General features: G+C 41.5%; 1 protein-coding gene across 1 annotated transcript in view; it reads left to right on the top strand.

Moving 5' to 3' along the window:
- The window catches only part of igsf9bb (immunoglobulin superfamily, member 9Bb), a 190,366-nt gene that overhangs the window by 98,251 nt on the left and 73,096 nt on the right, over positions 1 to 19,019 (top strand). Inside the window, exon 5 of the mRNA XM_036937598.1 lies at positions 12,034 to 12,151. Coding sequence (XP_036793493.1) covers positions 12,034 to 12,151 — 118 coding nt within the window. The remainder of the gene's footprint in view (positions 1 to 12,033; positions 12,152 to 19,019) is intronic.

The raw sequence follows: 19,019 nt of genomic DNA, 5'->3' as shown, positions 1-19,019 counted from the left end.
AGCTTGTCTGGTAGGTTCGCGTCACTGGGCAGCTCGCGGCTCAGTATCCCTTCGTAGTCTGTAGTAGTATTCAAGCCCTGCCACATCCGACAAGCATCAGAGCCAGTGTAGTAGGATTCAATCTTAGTCCTGTATTGTCCCTTTGCCTGTTTGATGGTTTGTCTGAGGGCATAGCGGGATTTTTTATAAGCGTCCGGATTAGTGTCCCTTTCCTTGAAAGTGTCAGCTCTAGCCTTTATTTCGGTGCTGATGTTGCCTGTCATCCATAGCTTCTGGTTGGGATATGTACGTACGGTCACTGCAGGGACGACATCGTTAATGCACTTATTGATGAAGCCGGTGACTGAGGTGGTATACTCCTCAATGCCATTGGATGAATCCCGGAACATGTGCTAGCCTGTGCTAGCAAAACAGTCTTGTAGCGTAGCATCTGCATCATCTGACCACTAGGAGCGCCGCTTATGGATGCAAATTTTCTTGTTTGCTCATGGCCTTATACAGCTCGTTGAGTGCATTCTTAGTGCCAGCATCAGTTTGTGGTGGTAAATAGACGGCTACGAATAATATAGCTGAGAACTCTCTCTGTAGATAGTATGGTCTACAGCTATCATGAGGTATTCCACCTCAGGCGAGCAATACCTTGAGACTTCTTTAATATTAGACATCGCACACCAGCAGTTATTGACAAATAGACACACACCCCCGCCCCTCGTCTTACCAGACATAGCTGCTCTGTCCTGCCGATGCACAGAAAACCCAGCCAGCTCTATATTATCTGTGTCGTCGTTCAGCCACGTCTCGGTGAAACATAAGATGTTACAGTTTTCAATGTTCTGTTGATAGGATAGTCTTGATCGTCCTGTTTGTTTTCCAATGATTGCACATCGGCCAATAATACGGAGGGTAGTGGTGGTTTACCTACTTGCTGGCAAATTCCTACAAGGCACACCACACTCCTCGCCCCTTTTTTCCGTCTTTTCTTCACGTGGATGATGGGGATTTGAGACTTGTCTCGATAAAGCAGGATATCCTTCGAATCGGAAATCTTTGTTCAGTTCAAGGTGAGTAATTGCTGTTCTGATGTCCAGAAGCTATTTTCGGTCAAAGGAGACAGTAGCAGCAACATTATGCACAAAATGAGTTACAAAACTAATAAAATAGCACAGTTGGTAAGGAGCCCGTAAAACGGCAGCCATCCCCTCCGGCGCCATTATAGGTGAAACGAGAGAGAGACTCAACGAATACAGCAAAGAGCTACTGTTATGTGTAAGTTCTTGTTTAAGTTGTTATACAGCGCTATCAACACTTTTATAAGCCATAAAATGCTCATTCTTTCTATTTCCACTCAGCACTACAACAAGCACTGCAGCAGTAATGAATGAGTAGGAATGTGTATCGATAGGCTTGTGTTATAAATAGCAGCTTGGGTCTTTTTTAATATCGAGGAATATTTCACTTTCTCTGTTCATAGGAGTAACGACATAAATTAATGCGGTGCGACTCAAGTGTCACCATCAGCTGGAAGACGGTGTCCTTTTTGGTTAGTCTGCTGCTCTCTCCCTCGCTGAGACGGACCATCAGATGCAGGCACCGTTAGCCCAGTAAAATAAAAAGCTAATTATTTAAATGTATGCTACCTCAGCTGTACCTCACAACTAATGCAGCAACGGATCTATTAGTAGTGTGATCACATAGCCTACCTCAAAAATGTTTTTAAAATGGCCTGAACAACTATGCATTGGCAGGGCAATTCAAGCAAAGCCAATATGGGGTGATAATGTATTGTACCTACAGCTTACTGCACAAACCTAATTGCTACAGTACAGTTGTTAATTGGCTAATGTTGCATAGGCTTACGTTTTTAGTCATGTTAAAAATCTGAGCGGCTTGCATTTTGACTCAGAAAGTGATCTTGACTCAAGAGTTCAAGAGTTTTCCCTGTTGACAATCTCAACATTTCCCTTTACTGTGGCAAATATTTTGAATCAACATAATATTAGACACTTTCAGTGCAACATACCGAAAGAAAACTAACTATGCAAGAGATTTTGTTGTAGGCAGAACTCATCGGAGTAGGATTCTATTGCATTGACATGCACAAATCAGCCCGTACTCTAAACAGACCAGTGCAGCATAAGCAGAGCTGCAGTAGGCATATACCAAATAGACCATTGCCATATATAGATCTGTGCCATTTTCATTGAACTGGACTGTGTTTACAGCATGAGCAGTCGTGAGTAGATGTGTTTGTTTTGAGATCAAAGCGAGAGCTGCATGAAGCCACGTGTACATTTCGTTCATATCCTTTGCTAGTTCGTGAGTTATTAGTCCAGTTATAAATAATTTGTTGTCAGCAATAGAGGAGTGATTGCCTCCTTCAAGAGCACAAAACGTTTACATTTCTAGACATCTTTGAAAAGTGAGTCATGTAAAGAGCTTTATTTTGTCTTAAAGGTGAAGCATTGTATTTTGAGACGGGCTTGAATAATCTAAGTAGCCAATAGGCAGAGGGTAGCATAATTTGTCTGATTCGCTGTAATAATGGTATGGGAATAATAATTGATAACATTTTGTAAAGTGGTTTCTTGCATCAAACAACACAACAATATTTTCAGTCACCTCCTTGTCTGAGTGGATGAACAGGTTAATGTCAAGCTCTGCATGTTTTTGCAAAAGTCTCATGGAATGTTGGCCTCATTGAACACCACATTGACTGCTACTGTAGGTTGCCACTGTTAAAACAGCAACTGCAGATACAGACTCTGTGTTCACAGTAAATGTGCGCTGGAAGTTGCACAGAATTTTCTGAACGTTCAAGTTTGCGCTCAGCAGACCTGAAATTTGCTCAGTGGCCAACATTTTTTGAGGGAACATTGCATAGGAGTAACAACATGAATTGGTGCATGAGGCAGAAATAATGTAGTGTGACTTGAGTTTCGCCATCAGCTGGAAGACTGTCCTCTTTTCTTAGTGGAGAGAAGGAGGGCGTAGGGACTGGGAGTTGGATGAGAGGCTAGCTTCACCGCTGCTCCGTCCCTCCCCTCAGACTGACCATCAGCTGGAAGACTGTCCTCTTTTCTTAGTGGAGAGAAGGAGGGCGTAGGGACTGGGAGTTGGATGAGAGGCTAGCCTCACCACTGCTCCGTCCCTCCCCCCAGACTGACCATCAGATGCAGGTCATCAGTCCAGTTTTAAAAAATAAAGTAAAACAATTAATTACCCATTACCAGTGTGATCATATACCAATAAATAAAAAACATATATATATTTCAAAATGCAGGGCAATTCAAGCACAGACAATATGCAGTGATAATGTATTGGGCCTCATTGCTGCATAACTGTTTTAATTGGTTAATGTTGCATTGGCTTACGTTTTTTTTTAAATTCATGTTTAAAAAACATCTGAGTGGTAAATCTCGACTTACACCCCTCAGTGTAACCGCTGCACACCTTAGAATGGGTTGACTGTAGTAAGTCCTGTTGAAACATAATCTTCTGTAGTTAGATGCACTTTTCAGAAATTGCTCTGCCATTTCCTGGTTGCTAAAATTCTATTAGTTTGCTTTATTTCAGTTTACAGTGCATTCGGGAAGTTTTCAGACATTTTGTTACGTTACAGCCTTATTCCAAAATGTATTAAATAAATACAAATCTTCAGCTATCTACACACAATACCCCAGAATGGCACAGCGAAAACAGGTTTTTAGAAATGTTTCAAATGTATTACAAATAAAAACAGAAATACCTTATTTACATAAGTATTCAGACCCTTTGCTATGAGACTCGAAATTGAGCTCAGGTGCATCATGTTTTCATTGATCATCCTTGAGATGTTTCTACAACTTGATTGGAGTCCACCTGTGGTAAATTCAATGATTAAACGTGATTTGGAAAGGCACACACCTGTCTATATAAGGTCCCACAGTTAACCGGGAATGTCAGAGCAAAAACCAAGCCGTGAGGTCAAAGGATTTGTCCTTAGAGCTCCGAGACAGGATTGTGTCGAGGCACAGATCTGGGGAAGGGTACCAAAAAATGTTGGCAGCATTGAAGGTCCCCAAGAACACAGTGGCCTCCGTCATTCTTAAATGGAAGAAGTTTGGAACCACCAAGACTCTTCCTAGAGCTGGCTGCCCGGCCTAACTGAGCGATCGGGGGAGAAGGGCCTTGGTCAGGGAGGTGACCAAGTACCCGATGGTCACTCTGACAGACCTCTAAAGTTCCTCTGTGGAGATGGGAGCACCTTCCAGCAGGACAACTATCTCTGCAGCACTCCACCAATCAGGCCTTTATGGTAGAGTGGCCAGACCGGAAGCCACTCCTCAGTAAAAGGCACATGACAGCCTGCTTGGACTTTGCCAAAAGGCACCTAAAGGACTCAACAAACAATATTCTCTGGTCTGATGAAACCAATATTGAACTCTTTGGCCTGAATGCCAAGCGTCACGTTTGGAGGAAACCTGGCACCATCTCTACGGTGAAGCATGGTGGTGGCAGCATCATCCTGTGGTAATGTTTTTCAGTGGCAGGGACTGGGGGACTCGTCAGGATCGAGGGAAAGGTGAACGGAGCAAAGTATTGAGAGATCCTTGATGAAGTGACTGCTCAGGGCCTCAGACTGGAGCAAAGGTTCACCTTCCAACAGGACAGCGACCCTAAGCACACAGCCGAGACAACGCATGGAGTGGCTTCGGAACAAGTCTCTGAATGTCCTTGAGTGGCCCAGCCAGAGTCTGGACTTGAGCCCGATTGAACATCTCTGGAGAGACATGAAAATAGCTGTGCAGCAATGTTCTCCATCCAACCTGACAGAGCTTGAGAGGATCTGCAGAGAAGAATGGGAGAAACTCCCCAAATACAGGTGTGCCAAGCTTGTAGAGTCATACCCAAGAAGAGTCGATGCTGTAATAACTGCCAAAGGTGCTTCAACAAAGTACTGAGTAAAGGGTCTGAATACTTATGTAAATGTGATATGTTTTTTTATTTTTAATGAATTAGCAAACAATGTATTTTATTTTATCCCCAATTTCATGGTATTCAATTGGTAGTTACAGTCGTGTCCCATCATTGCAGCTCCCGTACGGACTCGGGAGAGGCAAAGGTATAGAGCCGTGCGTCCTCCAAAACACAACACAACCAGGCCGCCCTGCTTCTTGACACAATGCCCACTTAACCCGGAAGCCAGCCACACCAGTCTATTGGCGGAAACACCATACTCCTGGCGATTGTGTCAGCAAGCATTGTGCCCGGCCCACCAAAGGAATCGCTAGAGCACGTTGGGACAAGAACATCCTTGCCGGCCAAACCCTCCCCTAACCCGGACGACGCTGGGCCAATTGTGCACCTCCCTATGGGTCTCCCAGTTACGACGGGCTGCCTGGACTCGATCCAGGATCGAACCAGGATCTCTAGTGGCACAGCAGACCACTGCGCCACTCGGGAGGCCATTAGCAAACATTTCTAAAAACTTGTTTTTGCTTTGTCATTATGGGGCATTGTGTGTAGATTGATGAGGTGGAAAAAACTATTTCATCCATTTTAGAATAAAGCTGTAACATAACAAAATATTAAATAAGTCAAGGGGTCTAAATACTTTCCGAAAGAACTGTATGTGACAAAACAAGCAGGTATAGTGTAGATAATCATTGTGCAATCTTAACTGTTGTGAAATATCTTTTCCATAACCAAAAATATTGTAATTTTAGCTGTTTCAAGCTGGTGTACAAAAACGAAAGTTAAAGACACAAAAACTAAACTTAAAAACAGGAAGCATAGGAATAGCGCAAATAGAACAGATCTCCTCTTCTTAGACTTGCTTTCAATGAGAATGACAGATCGATAACACACATTCCTATGTGAATTTGGTCAGGTCGCCCGAAACACAGCACTTATTGCAGCTTTAAATTTGGAGCTAATTGCCACAATGTTTTCCTTCACACGCTATTTACTCCTGCAGTATGGGCTGTTCATCATCCAAATGGATAACACCTAGAGGCAGTCTTCTTCACTGCATATGATGAAGTCGTATATTCACTTCATATCATCACTTTAAACTTGTATTATTCATATATTTTGAGCATGAAAAGAGACCAGTGTGTTTATAATATTAATAGATATGGATATTTCCATAGTCCCTGTAAGACATCTGTTGATGTCTCCATACTGTGGTGTTGCCTTGAAGACAAAGCACATCATAATATGCCGAAGTGACAAGCCTCAGCTGTCAAGATGTCACATTTCAAATGCAGCATATCAAACAGAGCTTTCATTGGCTCAATACATCAATTGGTAGCTTTCAGTATGTGATGTATGCAGAGGATGCAGCTCTACACTTCTGCTTGTGTACATGTTGTGTGCATGTGTGCTTGCCCCTGTGTGCGTCTGTGTGGATCAAAAAGGGGCAGGGGGCACGGTCGACCCTCTGGCTCTGCTGAATTCCAGAAAAAATATTTAGAGGCCCCCATTTTGGTGGTGTCGTAGGGCTGTCCCTGACAAAGAAAAACTTAGTCGACCGAAAGTCATCTGTTCTTTCGACCAATTAATTGGTCAAAAAAATTTCACATCTATGTTTCCATATATAGACACACCCTTATGTGTTTTAATAAAATCAACTATATATGCATTACGGGTCCAGTTTAATGAATTAAGACAGATGACTCAAGAGAGCACCAGAGATCTAGATCACCAGAAGTAAAAAAAAATCTTATCCTGACCCAACTATTCTCCTCCCGCTCCTGCTGACTTTCGCATATTCTGCCATTATGCTCCTGAAGATGCCGGTAATAGTCTACATGATGGTTCGGCAACCTTTCTCATGTGGAATGTCAATTTATTTTACCGATCTGCGTGACAATTATAGTTTTCATATGTACATTTTCGTGAAACAGTTTCATTTAATTTATAATAACTTATTCATATCTCAAAATCATTGTAATGTGGTTAATCAAAATTCAATACAAATCTAAATGAAAATGATACAAACTTAAAAAGTAACTTCTATTGCCATTGCCAACTATGTAAAAAATTGCCTACATAAAGCCAACAAATAGTAACATTGTAGCCTGCAGGTGGAAAATATCCTGATGAAAATAAATATCCCAGAAATCACATTGGCTACACATGGCCTGTCTTCAACGGCCCTAAGCTCACGCTAGCGAATTTGCGTCATTCATATAAAATATTCTGGGCAGTTTCCCGCACCAGTGAGCTCGAGACACACAGCTGTAGGCTATTTGCGCAACAGATAAGAAGCAGTGATTGACTTGGGCAGGAGCTTACCGGACCTGAGTACCGACACCTCTAATGTTCTACTGCTTGAGCTCCTGTTCTTCTTATAGAAAATTAGCTCAAAATTATTGTGGAGTTCCTGCACCTATATATAAACAGTAGCAGCACCCAAAATGAGTTGAGAAGTAATCAGCTAGGCCTATTTTTTGACGTTTCCACTGGAACAGAGCATGACATTTTTTCCCTTTCAAATCAAAAAACAAATCAAAAACCTAAAAATTGGGCGTGCAAAATTATTCAGCCCCCTTAAGTTAATACTTTGTAGCGCCACCTTTTGCTGCGATTACAGCTGTAAGTCGCTTGGGGTATGTCTCTATCAGTTTTGCACATCGAGAGACTGAATTTTTTTCCCATTCCTCCTTGCAAAACAGCTCGAGCTCAGTGAGGTTGGATGGAGAGCATTTGTGAACAGCAGTTTTCAGTTCTTTCCACAGATTCTCGATTGGATTCAGGTCTGGACTTTGACTTAGCCATTCTAACACCTGGATATGTTTATATTTGAACCATTCCATTGTAGATTTTGCATTATGTTTTGGATCATTGTCTTGTTGGAAGACAAATCTCCGTCCCAGTCTCAGGTCTTTTGCAGACTCCATCAGGTTTTCTTCCAGAATGGTCCTGTATTTGGCTCCATCCATCTTCCCATCAATTTTAACCATCTTCCCTGTCCCTGCTGAAGAAAAGCAGGCCCAAACCATGATGCTGCCACCACCATGTTTGACAGTGGGGATGGTGTGTTCAGCTGTGTTGCTTTTACGCCAAACATAACGTTTTGCATTGTTGCCAAAAAGTTCAATTTTGGTTTCATCTGACCAGAGCACCTTCTTCCACATGTTTGGTGTGTCTCCCAGGTGGCTTGTGGCAAACTTTAAACAACACTTTTTATGGATATCTTTAAGAAATGGCTTTCTTCTTGCCACTCTTCCATAAAGGCCAGATTTGTGCACTATACGACTGATTGTTGTCCTATGGACAGAGTCTCCCACCTCAGCTGTAGATCTCTGCAGTTCATCCAGAGTGATCATGGGCCTCTTGGCTGCATCTCTGATCAGTCTTCTCCTTGTATGAGCTGAAAGTTTAGAGGGACGGCCAGGTCTTGGTAGATTTGCAGTGGTCTGATACTCCTTCCATTTCAATATTATCGCTTGCACAGTGCTCCTTGGGATGTTTAAAGCTTGGGAAATCTTTTTGTATCCAAATCCGGCTTTAAACTTCTTCACAACAGTATCTCGGACCTGCCTGGTGTGTTCCTTGTTCTTCATGATGCTCTCTGCGCTTTTAACAGACCTCTGAGACTAATTCAGTGCATGTGCATTTATATGGAGACTTGATTACACACAGGTGGATTGTATTTATCATCATTAGTCATTTAGGTCAACATTGGATCATTCAGAGATCCTCACTGAACTTCTGGAGAGAGTTTGCTGCACTGAAAGTAAAGGGGCTGAATAATTTTGCACGCCCAATTTTTCAGTTTTTGATTTGTTAAAAAAGTTTGAAATATCCAATAAATGTCGTTCCACTTCATGATTGTGTCCCACTTGTTGTTGATTCTTCACAGAAAAATACAGTTTTATATCTTTATGTTTGAAGCCTGAAATGTGGCAAAAGGTCGCAAAGTTCAAGGGTGACGAATACTTTCGCAATGCACTGTAAATGTATATTAAATTAACCGATATAGTAATTTTAAATATTACTATTATACATACAAATTATACCCATCCACAAAAAAAATGTTGTCTCGGAGGAAACACCATACACCTGGTGACCGTGTCAGGGTGCATGCGCCTATCCTGCCACAGGAGTCGCAACAGCACGATGGGACAAATACATCCCAGCCGGCCAAACCCTCCCCTAACTCAGGACGACGCTGGGCCAATTGTACGTCGCCTCATGGGTCTCCCGGTCGCGGCCGGCACAGATCTTGAACCAGCATCTGTAGAAACGCAGTTTGCACTGTTCCATCCACAAGGTTTTTAATGATTATCAATTGCCTTCCACAAAGAAGCAAAATATTAAATACTATGCAGGTTTCTTAAAGAAATTCATTTACATGTTAATTGTATTTTATGATCACAGAAACAATGAGGAAAATAAATAATGGGTAAATAAATAATGAAATGTCAATTATATAAAGCAGCCCATGTAATCATCTGCCAGAGAGTAGCCCCAATCAGGCCGAGCCACAAGTAATACAGTGGGTTACTGGCACCCCTGACTGGCAATGCACAAACAATACTTAAAAAAAGTATAAACAGTATAATTATGGAGATAAACTCAAAATACCAACATGTGAGACATACTGTACTTTATTCGTGTTTCAATGTAACCAACCAAAATCATACAATTATTTAATACAAAATAAATTTAACCAAAATCAAGGTTTCATAATTATTGGCACTCCTCATTTAGTACTTAGTGCAACCACCTATGGCAAGGATAACAGCATGGAGTCTTTTCCTGTAATGTTTGACAAGGTTAAGGAACACATTTGGAGGGATTTTGGACCATTCCTCTATGCAGATCCTTTCAAGATCCTTCACATTCTTGGATTTGCGCTTATCAACTGCACTCTTCCTCTCAGCTCACAGGTTTTAGATTGGATTTAGGTCCGGCGACTGAGATGGCCATGGCAGAACATTGATTTTGTTGTCACAGAACCATTTCTGTGTGGATCTTGAGGTATGTTTCGGGTCATTGTCTTGTTGGAATGTCCACCTACGGCCAAGTCCCAGCCTTCTGGCAGAGGCAACCAGATTGTCAGCCAAAATTGCCTGATACTTGGTGGAATTCATTATACCATCAATCTTAACCAGTGCCCCTGGACCTCTGGAATTAAAACAGCCCCAAAACACCAGTGACCCCCCTCCATATTTCACCGTGGGTATGAGGTTCCTTTCCTTGTATGCATCTCTGTTTCGACGTCAAACATGCCGATGCTGTATCTGACCAAAACGTTCAATTTTGGTCTCATCTGACCAGAGCACCTTCTTTCAGTCATAATTTAAATGACATTTGGCAAACTCCAAGCGCTTGCGTCTGTGTCTTGGGGTCAGAAAGGGCTTTCTTCTGGCAACCCTTCCAAAGAGCCTGTGGTTGTGGAGGTGGTGTGCTGATGGTGCTTTTTGAAACCTGGTGACCCTAAGACGCCACCAAGGCCTGCAGTTCTTTCACAGTGATTCTTGGGGATTTTGTTGCTTCTCTCACCATCCTCCTCCCTATCCTGGGGGGCAAAATGCAGTCCTCTACCCATGAGGTTTTCAACTGTTCCATATCTTTTGAATTTTTTTATAATTGCCCTGACAGTGCTCAGTGGTATATTCAGTTGTTTGTGGATCTTGTAGTCATTACCAGATTTATGAAGGTCTGCGACCATCTGTCTCTTTTGAACTGCCAGTTATTTTGTTTTCTTCAAGGTGTTGGATGACAGTGGGATACTGCATGTGTGTTACCTCATTTTTATACCCTAGTGAATCAGGAAGTGATGTAATGGCACAATATAGTTCCTTAAGACTTAGATAAACTTAGATAAGTGGATTTTAATTTGTGGTTTAATTTTGGTAGATGTTATTTACAATAATCTTTAAGGGTGCCATTAATAGTGAAACCTTGTTTTGGAGGACATTGATTTTTAATTAAATCAATAAATTATTTTGGTTTGTTCCATTGAAACATTAATAAAGTACATTATTTCTCACTTGTTGGTATTTTGAGTTTATCTCTATAATTATATTGTTTATATTTGTTTAAGCATTATTTGTGCTTTGCCAGTAATTTTGGAGCTCACTGTATATAAATTTGGGCCAAATAACTCGCCCGAGCTCAATCCCCGCATCCTAGCCATAAGATATACTGCCGAAGGCCACATGACGTCGGCCGAGTCTGACACTCAGCCGAGTGCCCCGACTCTCAGCCAGAACTGGCCCAGATCCACTGTGATAGCTGGGTTATGAAACAATGAATGTGCACAAATTGGTATATTGTGTATTGGTCATCTGGGCGCATGGTCAATCAGGCGTCTGCATTGGCCATGCAGCATTTACGATGATATATTTTAAATAAAATTGGGATTGTTAACGTTAGGTCAAAATTCCTAATCGAAAAACTGTTTTTTTCCCCCTTACAAAATTGAAATCACAGTGCAGTTATCATGAAACTACCACTAACAGGTCTCGATCATCATCATCATGAAGGGAAAGACCATTTGTGTTGCTACTTTATTAACTGGAGCTGTAATGCACAAGGGAGAGAGAAGCAAAGCAGCAGCTCAAGCAGGGAGTAGGGGAGGGGCTGTGGCTGTGCTTCTGATGAGTGACAAGCACTGGAGTAAAGTACTTAAGATTTTTTGGGGGGTATCTGTACTTTACTATTCATATTTTGGATAACTTTTTACTTTTATGTCACTACATTCCTAAAGAAAATATTGTACTTTTTACTCCATACATTTTACCTGACACACAAAAGTACTAGTTACAAAGTACTTTTCGATTGCTTAGCAGGACAGGAAAGTGGTCCAATTTAGCACTTATCAAGAGAACATCTCTGGTCAACAACAAGCTACACGCCCCACTCCTGTGACAAGCAACAGCAGCAGTAGCATAAATTAAACAATTGTTTTTCTCTCTCCGCGGGAAGCACGATGTAGACCATCTGCATTGTAAATTCACATGGAACTTTATTAATTTTTCTTATTGTTTTGACAGAACTCCCCCCTCACTTTTTCTATGGTGTCCTCTCCCTCCCCAGGTGACTGATGGGAGTCTGGCGGTGCTGTCGGTCAGCCGCAAGGACAGAGGGGCGTACACCTGCCGGGCCTACAGCATCCAGGGGGAGGTGGTTCACACCACACGCTTGCTTGTCCAAGGTAGCCCTGCCACAACTCAACATCTGTATGAGTGCATGTGTATATGTGTACATGTGTGCAGCAGTAGAGTTGTGTGTCTTTGTGTTCGTTTTCTGCAGGGTGAATGTTTTAATAGGCAGGTGTACATACAGTTGAAGTCGGAAGTTTACGTACACTTAGGTTGGAGTCATTGAACACTCGTTGTTCAAACACTCCACACATTTCTTGTTAACAAACTATAGTTTTGGCAAGCCGGTTAGGACATCTACTTTGTGCATGACACAAGTACTTTTTTCAACAATTGTTTACAGACAGATTATTTCACTTCTAATCCACTGTATCACAATTCCTGTGGGGCAGAAGTTTACATACAGTTGACTGTGCCTTTAAACATCTTGGAAAATTCCAGAAAAGTATGTCATGGCTATAGATGCTTTTGATAGGCTAATTGACATCATAAGAGACAATTGGAGGTGCACATGTGGATGTATTTCAAGGCCTACCCTCAAAGTCAGTGCCTCTTTGCTTGACATCATGGGAAAATCCAAATAAATTGTAGACCTCCACAAGTCTGGTTCATCCTTGGGAGCAATTTCCAGATGCCTGAAGGTACCACGTTCATCTGTACAAACAATAGTATGCAAGTATTAACACCATGAGCCGTCATACCGCTCAGGAAGAGACGTGTTCTGTACCCTAGAGATGAACGTACTTTAGTGTGAAACGTGTAAATCTATCCCAAACAACAGCAAAGGACCTTGTGAAGATGCTGGAGGAAACAGGTATAAAAGTATCTATATCCACAGTAAAACGAGTCCTATATCGACAGAACCTGAAAGGCCACACAGCAAGGAAGAAGCAACTGCTCCAAAACCGTCATCAAAAAGCCAAACTATGGTTTGCAATTGCACATGGGGACAAAGATCATACTTTTTGGAGAACTGTCCTCTGGTCTGTTGAAACAAAAACAGAACTGTTTGGTCATAATGACCATCGTTATGTTTGGAGGAAAAAGGGGGAGGCTTGCAAGCCCGAAGAACACCATCCTAACCGTGAAGCACGGGGGTAGCAGCATCATGTTGTGGGGGTGCTTTGCTGCAGGAGGGACTGGTGCACTTCACAAAATAGATGGCATCATGAGGCTGGAAAATTATGTGGATATATTGAAGCAACATCTCAAGACATCAGTCAGGAAGTTAAAACCTGTTCGCAAATGGACAATGACCCCAAGCATACTTCCAAATTTGTGGCAAAATGGCTTAAGGACAACAAAGTCAAGGTATTGGAGTGGCCAACACAAATCCCTGATCTTAATTGCATAGAACATTTGTGGGCAGAACTGAAAAAGCATGTGTGAGCAAGGAGGCCTACAAACCTGAATTTTTGGGCCAAAATTCACCCAACTTATTGTGTGAAGCTTGTGGAAGGCTACCCAAAATGTTTGACCCAGTTAAACAATTTAAAGACGATGCTACCAAATACTAATTGTAAACTTATGTAAACGTATGTAAACTTCTGACCCACAGGGAATGTGATTAAATAAATAAAAGCTGAAATAAATCATTCTCTCTACTATTATTCTGACATTTCACATTCCCTAAAATAAAATGGTGATCCTAACTGACCTCGGATTAAATGTCAGGAATTGTGAAAAACTGAGTTTAAATGTATTTGGCTAAGGTGTATGTAAACTTCCGACTTCAACTGTGTGTGTGTGTGTGTGTGTGCGTGTGCGTGTGCGTGTGTGTGTGCCTATGAGGTCTATGACTATAGAAAAAATATTCCAGCAATAATTGACAGACATGCCAGGTCCAAAAACGGCCCTTTATCCATACTGTCTAGTCTGGCCCCTTTGGTGTTGGTAGATCTAATGGAGCCGGGTAAGTGGAAGCAACAGGGTGGAAACTCACCTTGACGTATTAGAAGGCTCGATCGAGTCATCACTAAAGATGGAATACATTTTCCTTTCTGTCACGGCAAATACTGAGTCCAGACCTTCCTAATTTTTCTGTTCATGATAGATTGAGCCATCACCATATTGCCTTGCTCTTATCCAATCCCTTCAGATCTATCAGGAAACACCACAGGAGTCGACGCTAGCTAGAGTATGGACTAGGAGTTGTTTGAGAGAGAGCGAGGATTGGTTTGATTTCCAGTTTTTAAGTATACGTTTTTTCAAGATGATTGACGATAAAAGTACCATCTAGTCCATTGGGTATCTCACTGCACCCTCATATACCATGTCTTGAAATAGGCAGACAGATGGATTCAAAATAAGTTTACATTATAATACTTCTGACAGACAACTTTAACTCAGACACCCATAACTTTTGGACTTCATAGCATTATGTATTATTGAGTAATTTATAGTTTTACACTTAAGCCATGACTTGCCCATTGTGCTGTGTAATTTGTGAATTTTGTCTGTTGTGTAATAAATTCTATACATCAGTTTATGCTGGATTAAGTGTACATTTTCATTAACTGTCATTTTGTTAATGATGTTCCAACATTCCCTCCATCTTGTGCCAACATCAGTTATTTTTAAGTCTTGGTTCCAGTAGTTGATATTTTTTTCTAAGAGATTGTCAGTTGGATAGGCTTTCTTGCAGGTTTTGTATATCTTACCTATCATATGAGCATCCTTTTCTGTCTCACATAAGATTCCCTCAAGGTTGTTCTGATGTCCAAAATATTTCAAATCTAAATTTAGTGATATGTTTCTTTTACGTTACATGTATTTGAAAATATCTACATTGGTCAGTCTAAAATTGCTTTTTAATTATGTAATGGACAGTGGTGTATTGTGCTTAAGTAACTGTACTTTACAGTACTATTCATATTTTTGACAACTTTTTTTCACAACACCCAAAAGTACTTGTTACGTTTTGAATGCTTAGCGGGACAGGAGAATGGAAAATCACGCACTTATCAGGAGAACATGGCTGGTCAAACCTACTTCCTCTGATCTGGCGGACTCACTAAGCACAAATGCTTCATTTGTGAAGGATGTCTGAGTGTTGGAGTGTGCCCCTGGCTAAAAAAGAAAAAAGACTTGGACTTTGACTTGCAATTACATTTACTTTTGGTACTTAAGTATATTTAAAACCAAACACTTTTAGACTTTTACTCAAGTAGTATTTTACTGGGTGCCTTTCACTTTTACTTGAGTCATTTTCTATTAGGGTATATTTACTTTTACTCAAGTATGACAATTGGATACTTTTTCCACTGGTCATGGAAATACATTTATTACCTGTTGCCAAGTCATTTACGGTTTCCATGCCTTTAGTTTTCCATGTGACCAATTTATCGGTGGATTCTGAAAATCTATCCAAAGATTGTTCCCTATGGTTTTTAGGGAGTGATATTGGTTCTTGTAGAATATGTTTCATTTTGTTCCATATTGTTATAATGTTCTTAGCTTTGACAAACATTGTTTCCATTTGGACCTTAGTCGGTTTCTCTGTTGGTGCGTGTTTAAAAAGTGGTAGCTTTTGATTGGCAGATGACGCTGGGGGTAAGGATTATGGTAATTCAGTGTCCCTGTTGGTAAGCCACTGAATCCGATCGTCACTAGATCAACTAAGTAAATCTGCAGCGGGCAATGTTTCCAGCTGTGCCAATACTACACACGCGCTCACACGGACACACACACACACTGGGTTTCCAGATAAGAACTCTCCTACTGTTAGAGGCTCAGGCCCTGGGCTCTGGATCAGAACTACCATACTGCCAGTCAATATCACCAGGCTAAAGGAGAGGGATGGACTCTGTGGGTGGGTGGGTGTGCTTGTGTGGCTTCTGTTATGCGATCAGCTCAAAATTGTGTGTGCGCATCTGCTAAATGATTAAAATGCGTGTGTGTTTGTGTGTGCACGTTATGACGTGTTTACGAGGATTTCCCACCATTGGTGCAGACAGATTTAAATGAGCTGATACGACTGATGAAATGTCATAGACTGAAAAAGATCAAGATGGCCCATCTTTCCTTCTCACCACTATTGCACCAAAGCTCACTTAAACCACTTCCCAACCGCAAACACATGTTAACATACATGCATCCTTACCTGTATGTACGTACCCCATTTATTCCTCATAATGACATAGAGCACATCTCTCTCCCTATACTTAGTCATGTCCATGAAACATTATCCTATTATTATCCCAGACATCAAAGTTCCCGGAACGTTTCTATGACACATTATCATGCCTGATTCACAGACAAAAGCTTTCCCAGAATGTTCCTGTTGGGCTAACAGTGGAGCGGCAGTCTCCTCCTCTCTTTGCAGGGGATGGCAGGCAACAGTTAAGCACATTAGGCTGTGGAGAAGAACTGGAGGGACATGAAAAGAATAGGAAATGAAGACTGAGGCATACATTTATCTGCACTTATGCAATCCACACAGACCCAGACTTGTACTTTTTTTTTAACTTTGCGTCGTTGTGCATTTAAAACAATATGTTTTTCTTCTGGACTGGCACTGTAAACGTGATGGGTGGTGTCGCTTCCCTCTCGTCTGTTTTGTCTATTTACATGTTTTGTAATGTTTTTTTCATATTTCATGGATGAAATGCATGGAGACTATCCGAATGGATGATGTAACTAATTGGAGGGGCCGCAATGTTTGCTCGCTCTACAGACGGCTATATTTGTCCCATAATACAGGACTAGTAAAGGCCCAGTGCACTACTTTTAGAAAAAACAAATTATTTCCAAAAATATATATTTTTATTATATATATTTTTTTAATTAAGATTTTCAGGAGGTACTGCAGAACCATCAGCACCCCTACTATGCTGGTATCCATGGAGACCAAGGTTGCAACTGCCAGCCAGCCGAATGGAGAGCCTAGCAGCTAGTTTGCCCTCTTGATAGAAGTAGCTGACGGGCAATGACAACAACTACCAGCTGCCAAGCGGGCATAGCAACAAAAGGTCCATATTCGGCGGGGTAGGAAGCAAGAATGTATTTGTCACATGCAACGAATCTTACAGTAAAATGCTTACTTACAAGCCCTTAACCAACAATGCAGTTTTAAGAAAATACAAAAAAAAAGTAAGAGATAAGAATAACAAATAATTAAAAGCAGCAGTAAATAACAATAGCAGGGCTATGGGTACCGGTACAATTGATGCGCGGGGGCACCGGTGTCGAGATAAATTAGGTAATATGTACATGTAGGTAGAGTTATTAAAGTGACTGCATAGATGATAACAGAGAGTAGCAGCAGCATGGGGGGGGGGGGGGGGGGGAGTCTTAAGGCTTGAGGGTAGAAGCTGTTTAGAAGCCTCTCCGACAATGTTTTTTTGATTTTTATTGTTGAACCCCACCAGACAAATTCCCTCACGGGAAAATAAAGACAGGTGGTCAGTCAACCCTACCGGGAGAGCTACTGGGGGTAAATAATAGATATTGTGGTTTCACAATAAAATAAAACTGCGAGAGCATTCATTAGCGTGCAGGTATTCTTCATTAGTTTAGTTTTGATACTGTAGGTCTGGATGTGCGTACACTGCTTTAGCGCTACTGTGTGTACAGGCTTTTGCTCCAGCATTGCTCTAAAACCTCTGATTTTGTTGGTCAGCTGCTCCTCTGGACCTTAATTAGCTGAATCATGTGTGTCAACATGATCTCTGCTCCACCTGCCTTAATGAACTCCTTGCGTGGTGGTGAAGGTGTGTGAGACTATCTGTGTGTATCACCATTGTGTGTGTGTACACTGTGTCTATCTTCACTGTGCGTGCGCGTCCACTGTGTGTGTGTTCACTACGTGTATACTTTCCTCATGGCCCCTGCACCATGGGCAGGGTAATCCATCCTCATCTACAGCCTGTGTGCCATTATGATGTGACGTGGTCAGGTCGGAAGTTGTGATATCTGTGGAAAGCCTCTTTCTGTCTCTCTCTCACACTGACCCACTCCCACTGTTGTCATCTTATGTCATAACGTGCCCCAGTTTAACAGAGATTGCGATAGCATTAGCTAGTGTTGCACGGTATACCAAAGCTTCTGTACCTTTTCCGATAATGGTACATGAAAAACTGTTTGTTTCTAAGATTTTTGTTACTGTCTGAACTTCTGTCCAATATGGCTCACGTTTTATACTGATTGAGGATCAAGTCTGTCTATCTACTCAACCTATGGCCCCTTTATTCGCTGAGCGCAACATGCATACTTCGTGCCTGCTTCACTCATTGCTAGAGCTTGCTCCCCACTCATGGTGCACAGATGTTAACACATTGGAATAATGCAACACGGCATGTAGAACGGTTGAAACGGTTAATTACTCTTCACAAAACAATGTCCATACAGGCTAGAACACTTTACAATGTAAGATGATACCGATAGCTTTCAGCTTTGTAAGCTAACTTTCCTTGCTAGCTAACAGCTGAACGTCAATACACAAAATCGTCACCACTTAATTCTCCCTCGAACTGACGGTGTATGCATGTGCCTCATTAATTACATCCTTACTGGGTCTTAAAGAGACAGCGCACACTTCTATGGCGTAAGAGATTGCTACTTCTATGCAAATGTTGTTCATCAGTACAATAAAATAAGTTCCAAATGGAAGGGAAAGATATTTTTTGTAATCTGTAGCCCCATGAAATCCGCCTAAACAACCTCAACTCAATGGATGTACACACCCCTATTGAATATGTATTCACCTGTATTGTGAATAGACCAAGGCTACATATTGATTAACCCAGTTTATCAATAGAGATTTACCATTCAAATAAATTACCATTATGTTGTTACGTAGTTATATTCGTAAAACAAAGTCTTATTGATTGTATGATTGTATAATGTATTTATTACCACCCTGCATACCACTGCTGGCTTGCTACTGAAGCTAAGCAGGGTTGGTCCTTGTCAGTCCCTGGA

Source organism: Oncorhynchus mykiss, chromosome 12 (assembly GCF_013265735.2).
Source record: "Oncorhynchus mykiss isolate Arlee chromosome 12, USDA_OmykA_1.1, whole genome shotgun sequence".
NCBI classification, from domain to species: domain Eukaryota; kingdom Metazoa; phylum Chordata; class Actinopteri; order Salmoniformes; family Salmonidae; genus Oncorhynchus; species Oncorhynchus mykiss.
The sequence above is the reverse complement of the archived record's forward strand: the minus strand, read 5'-3'. Positions and strand labels throughout refer to the sequence as shown.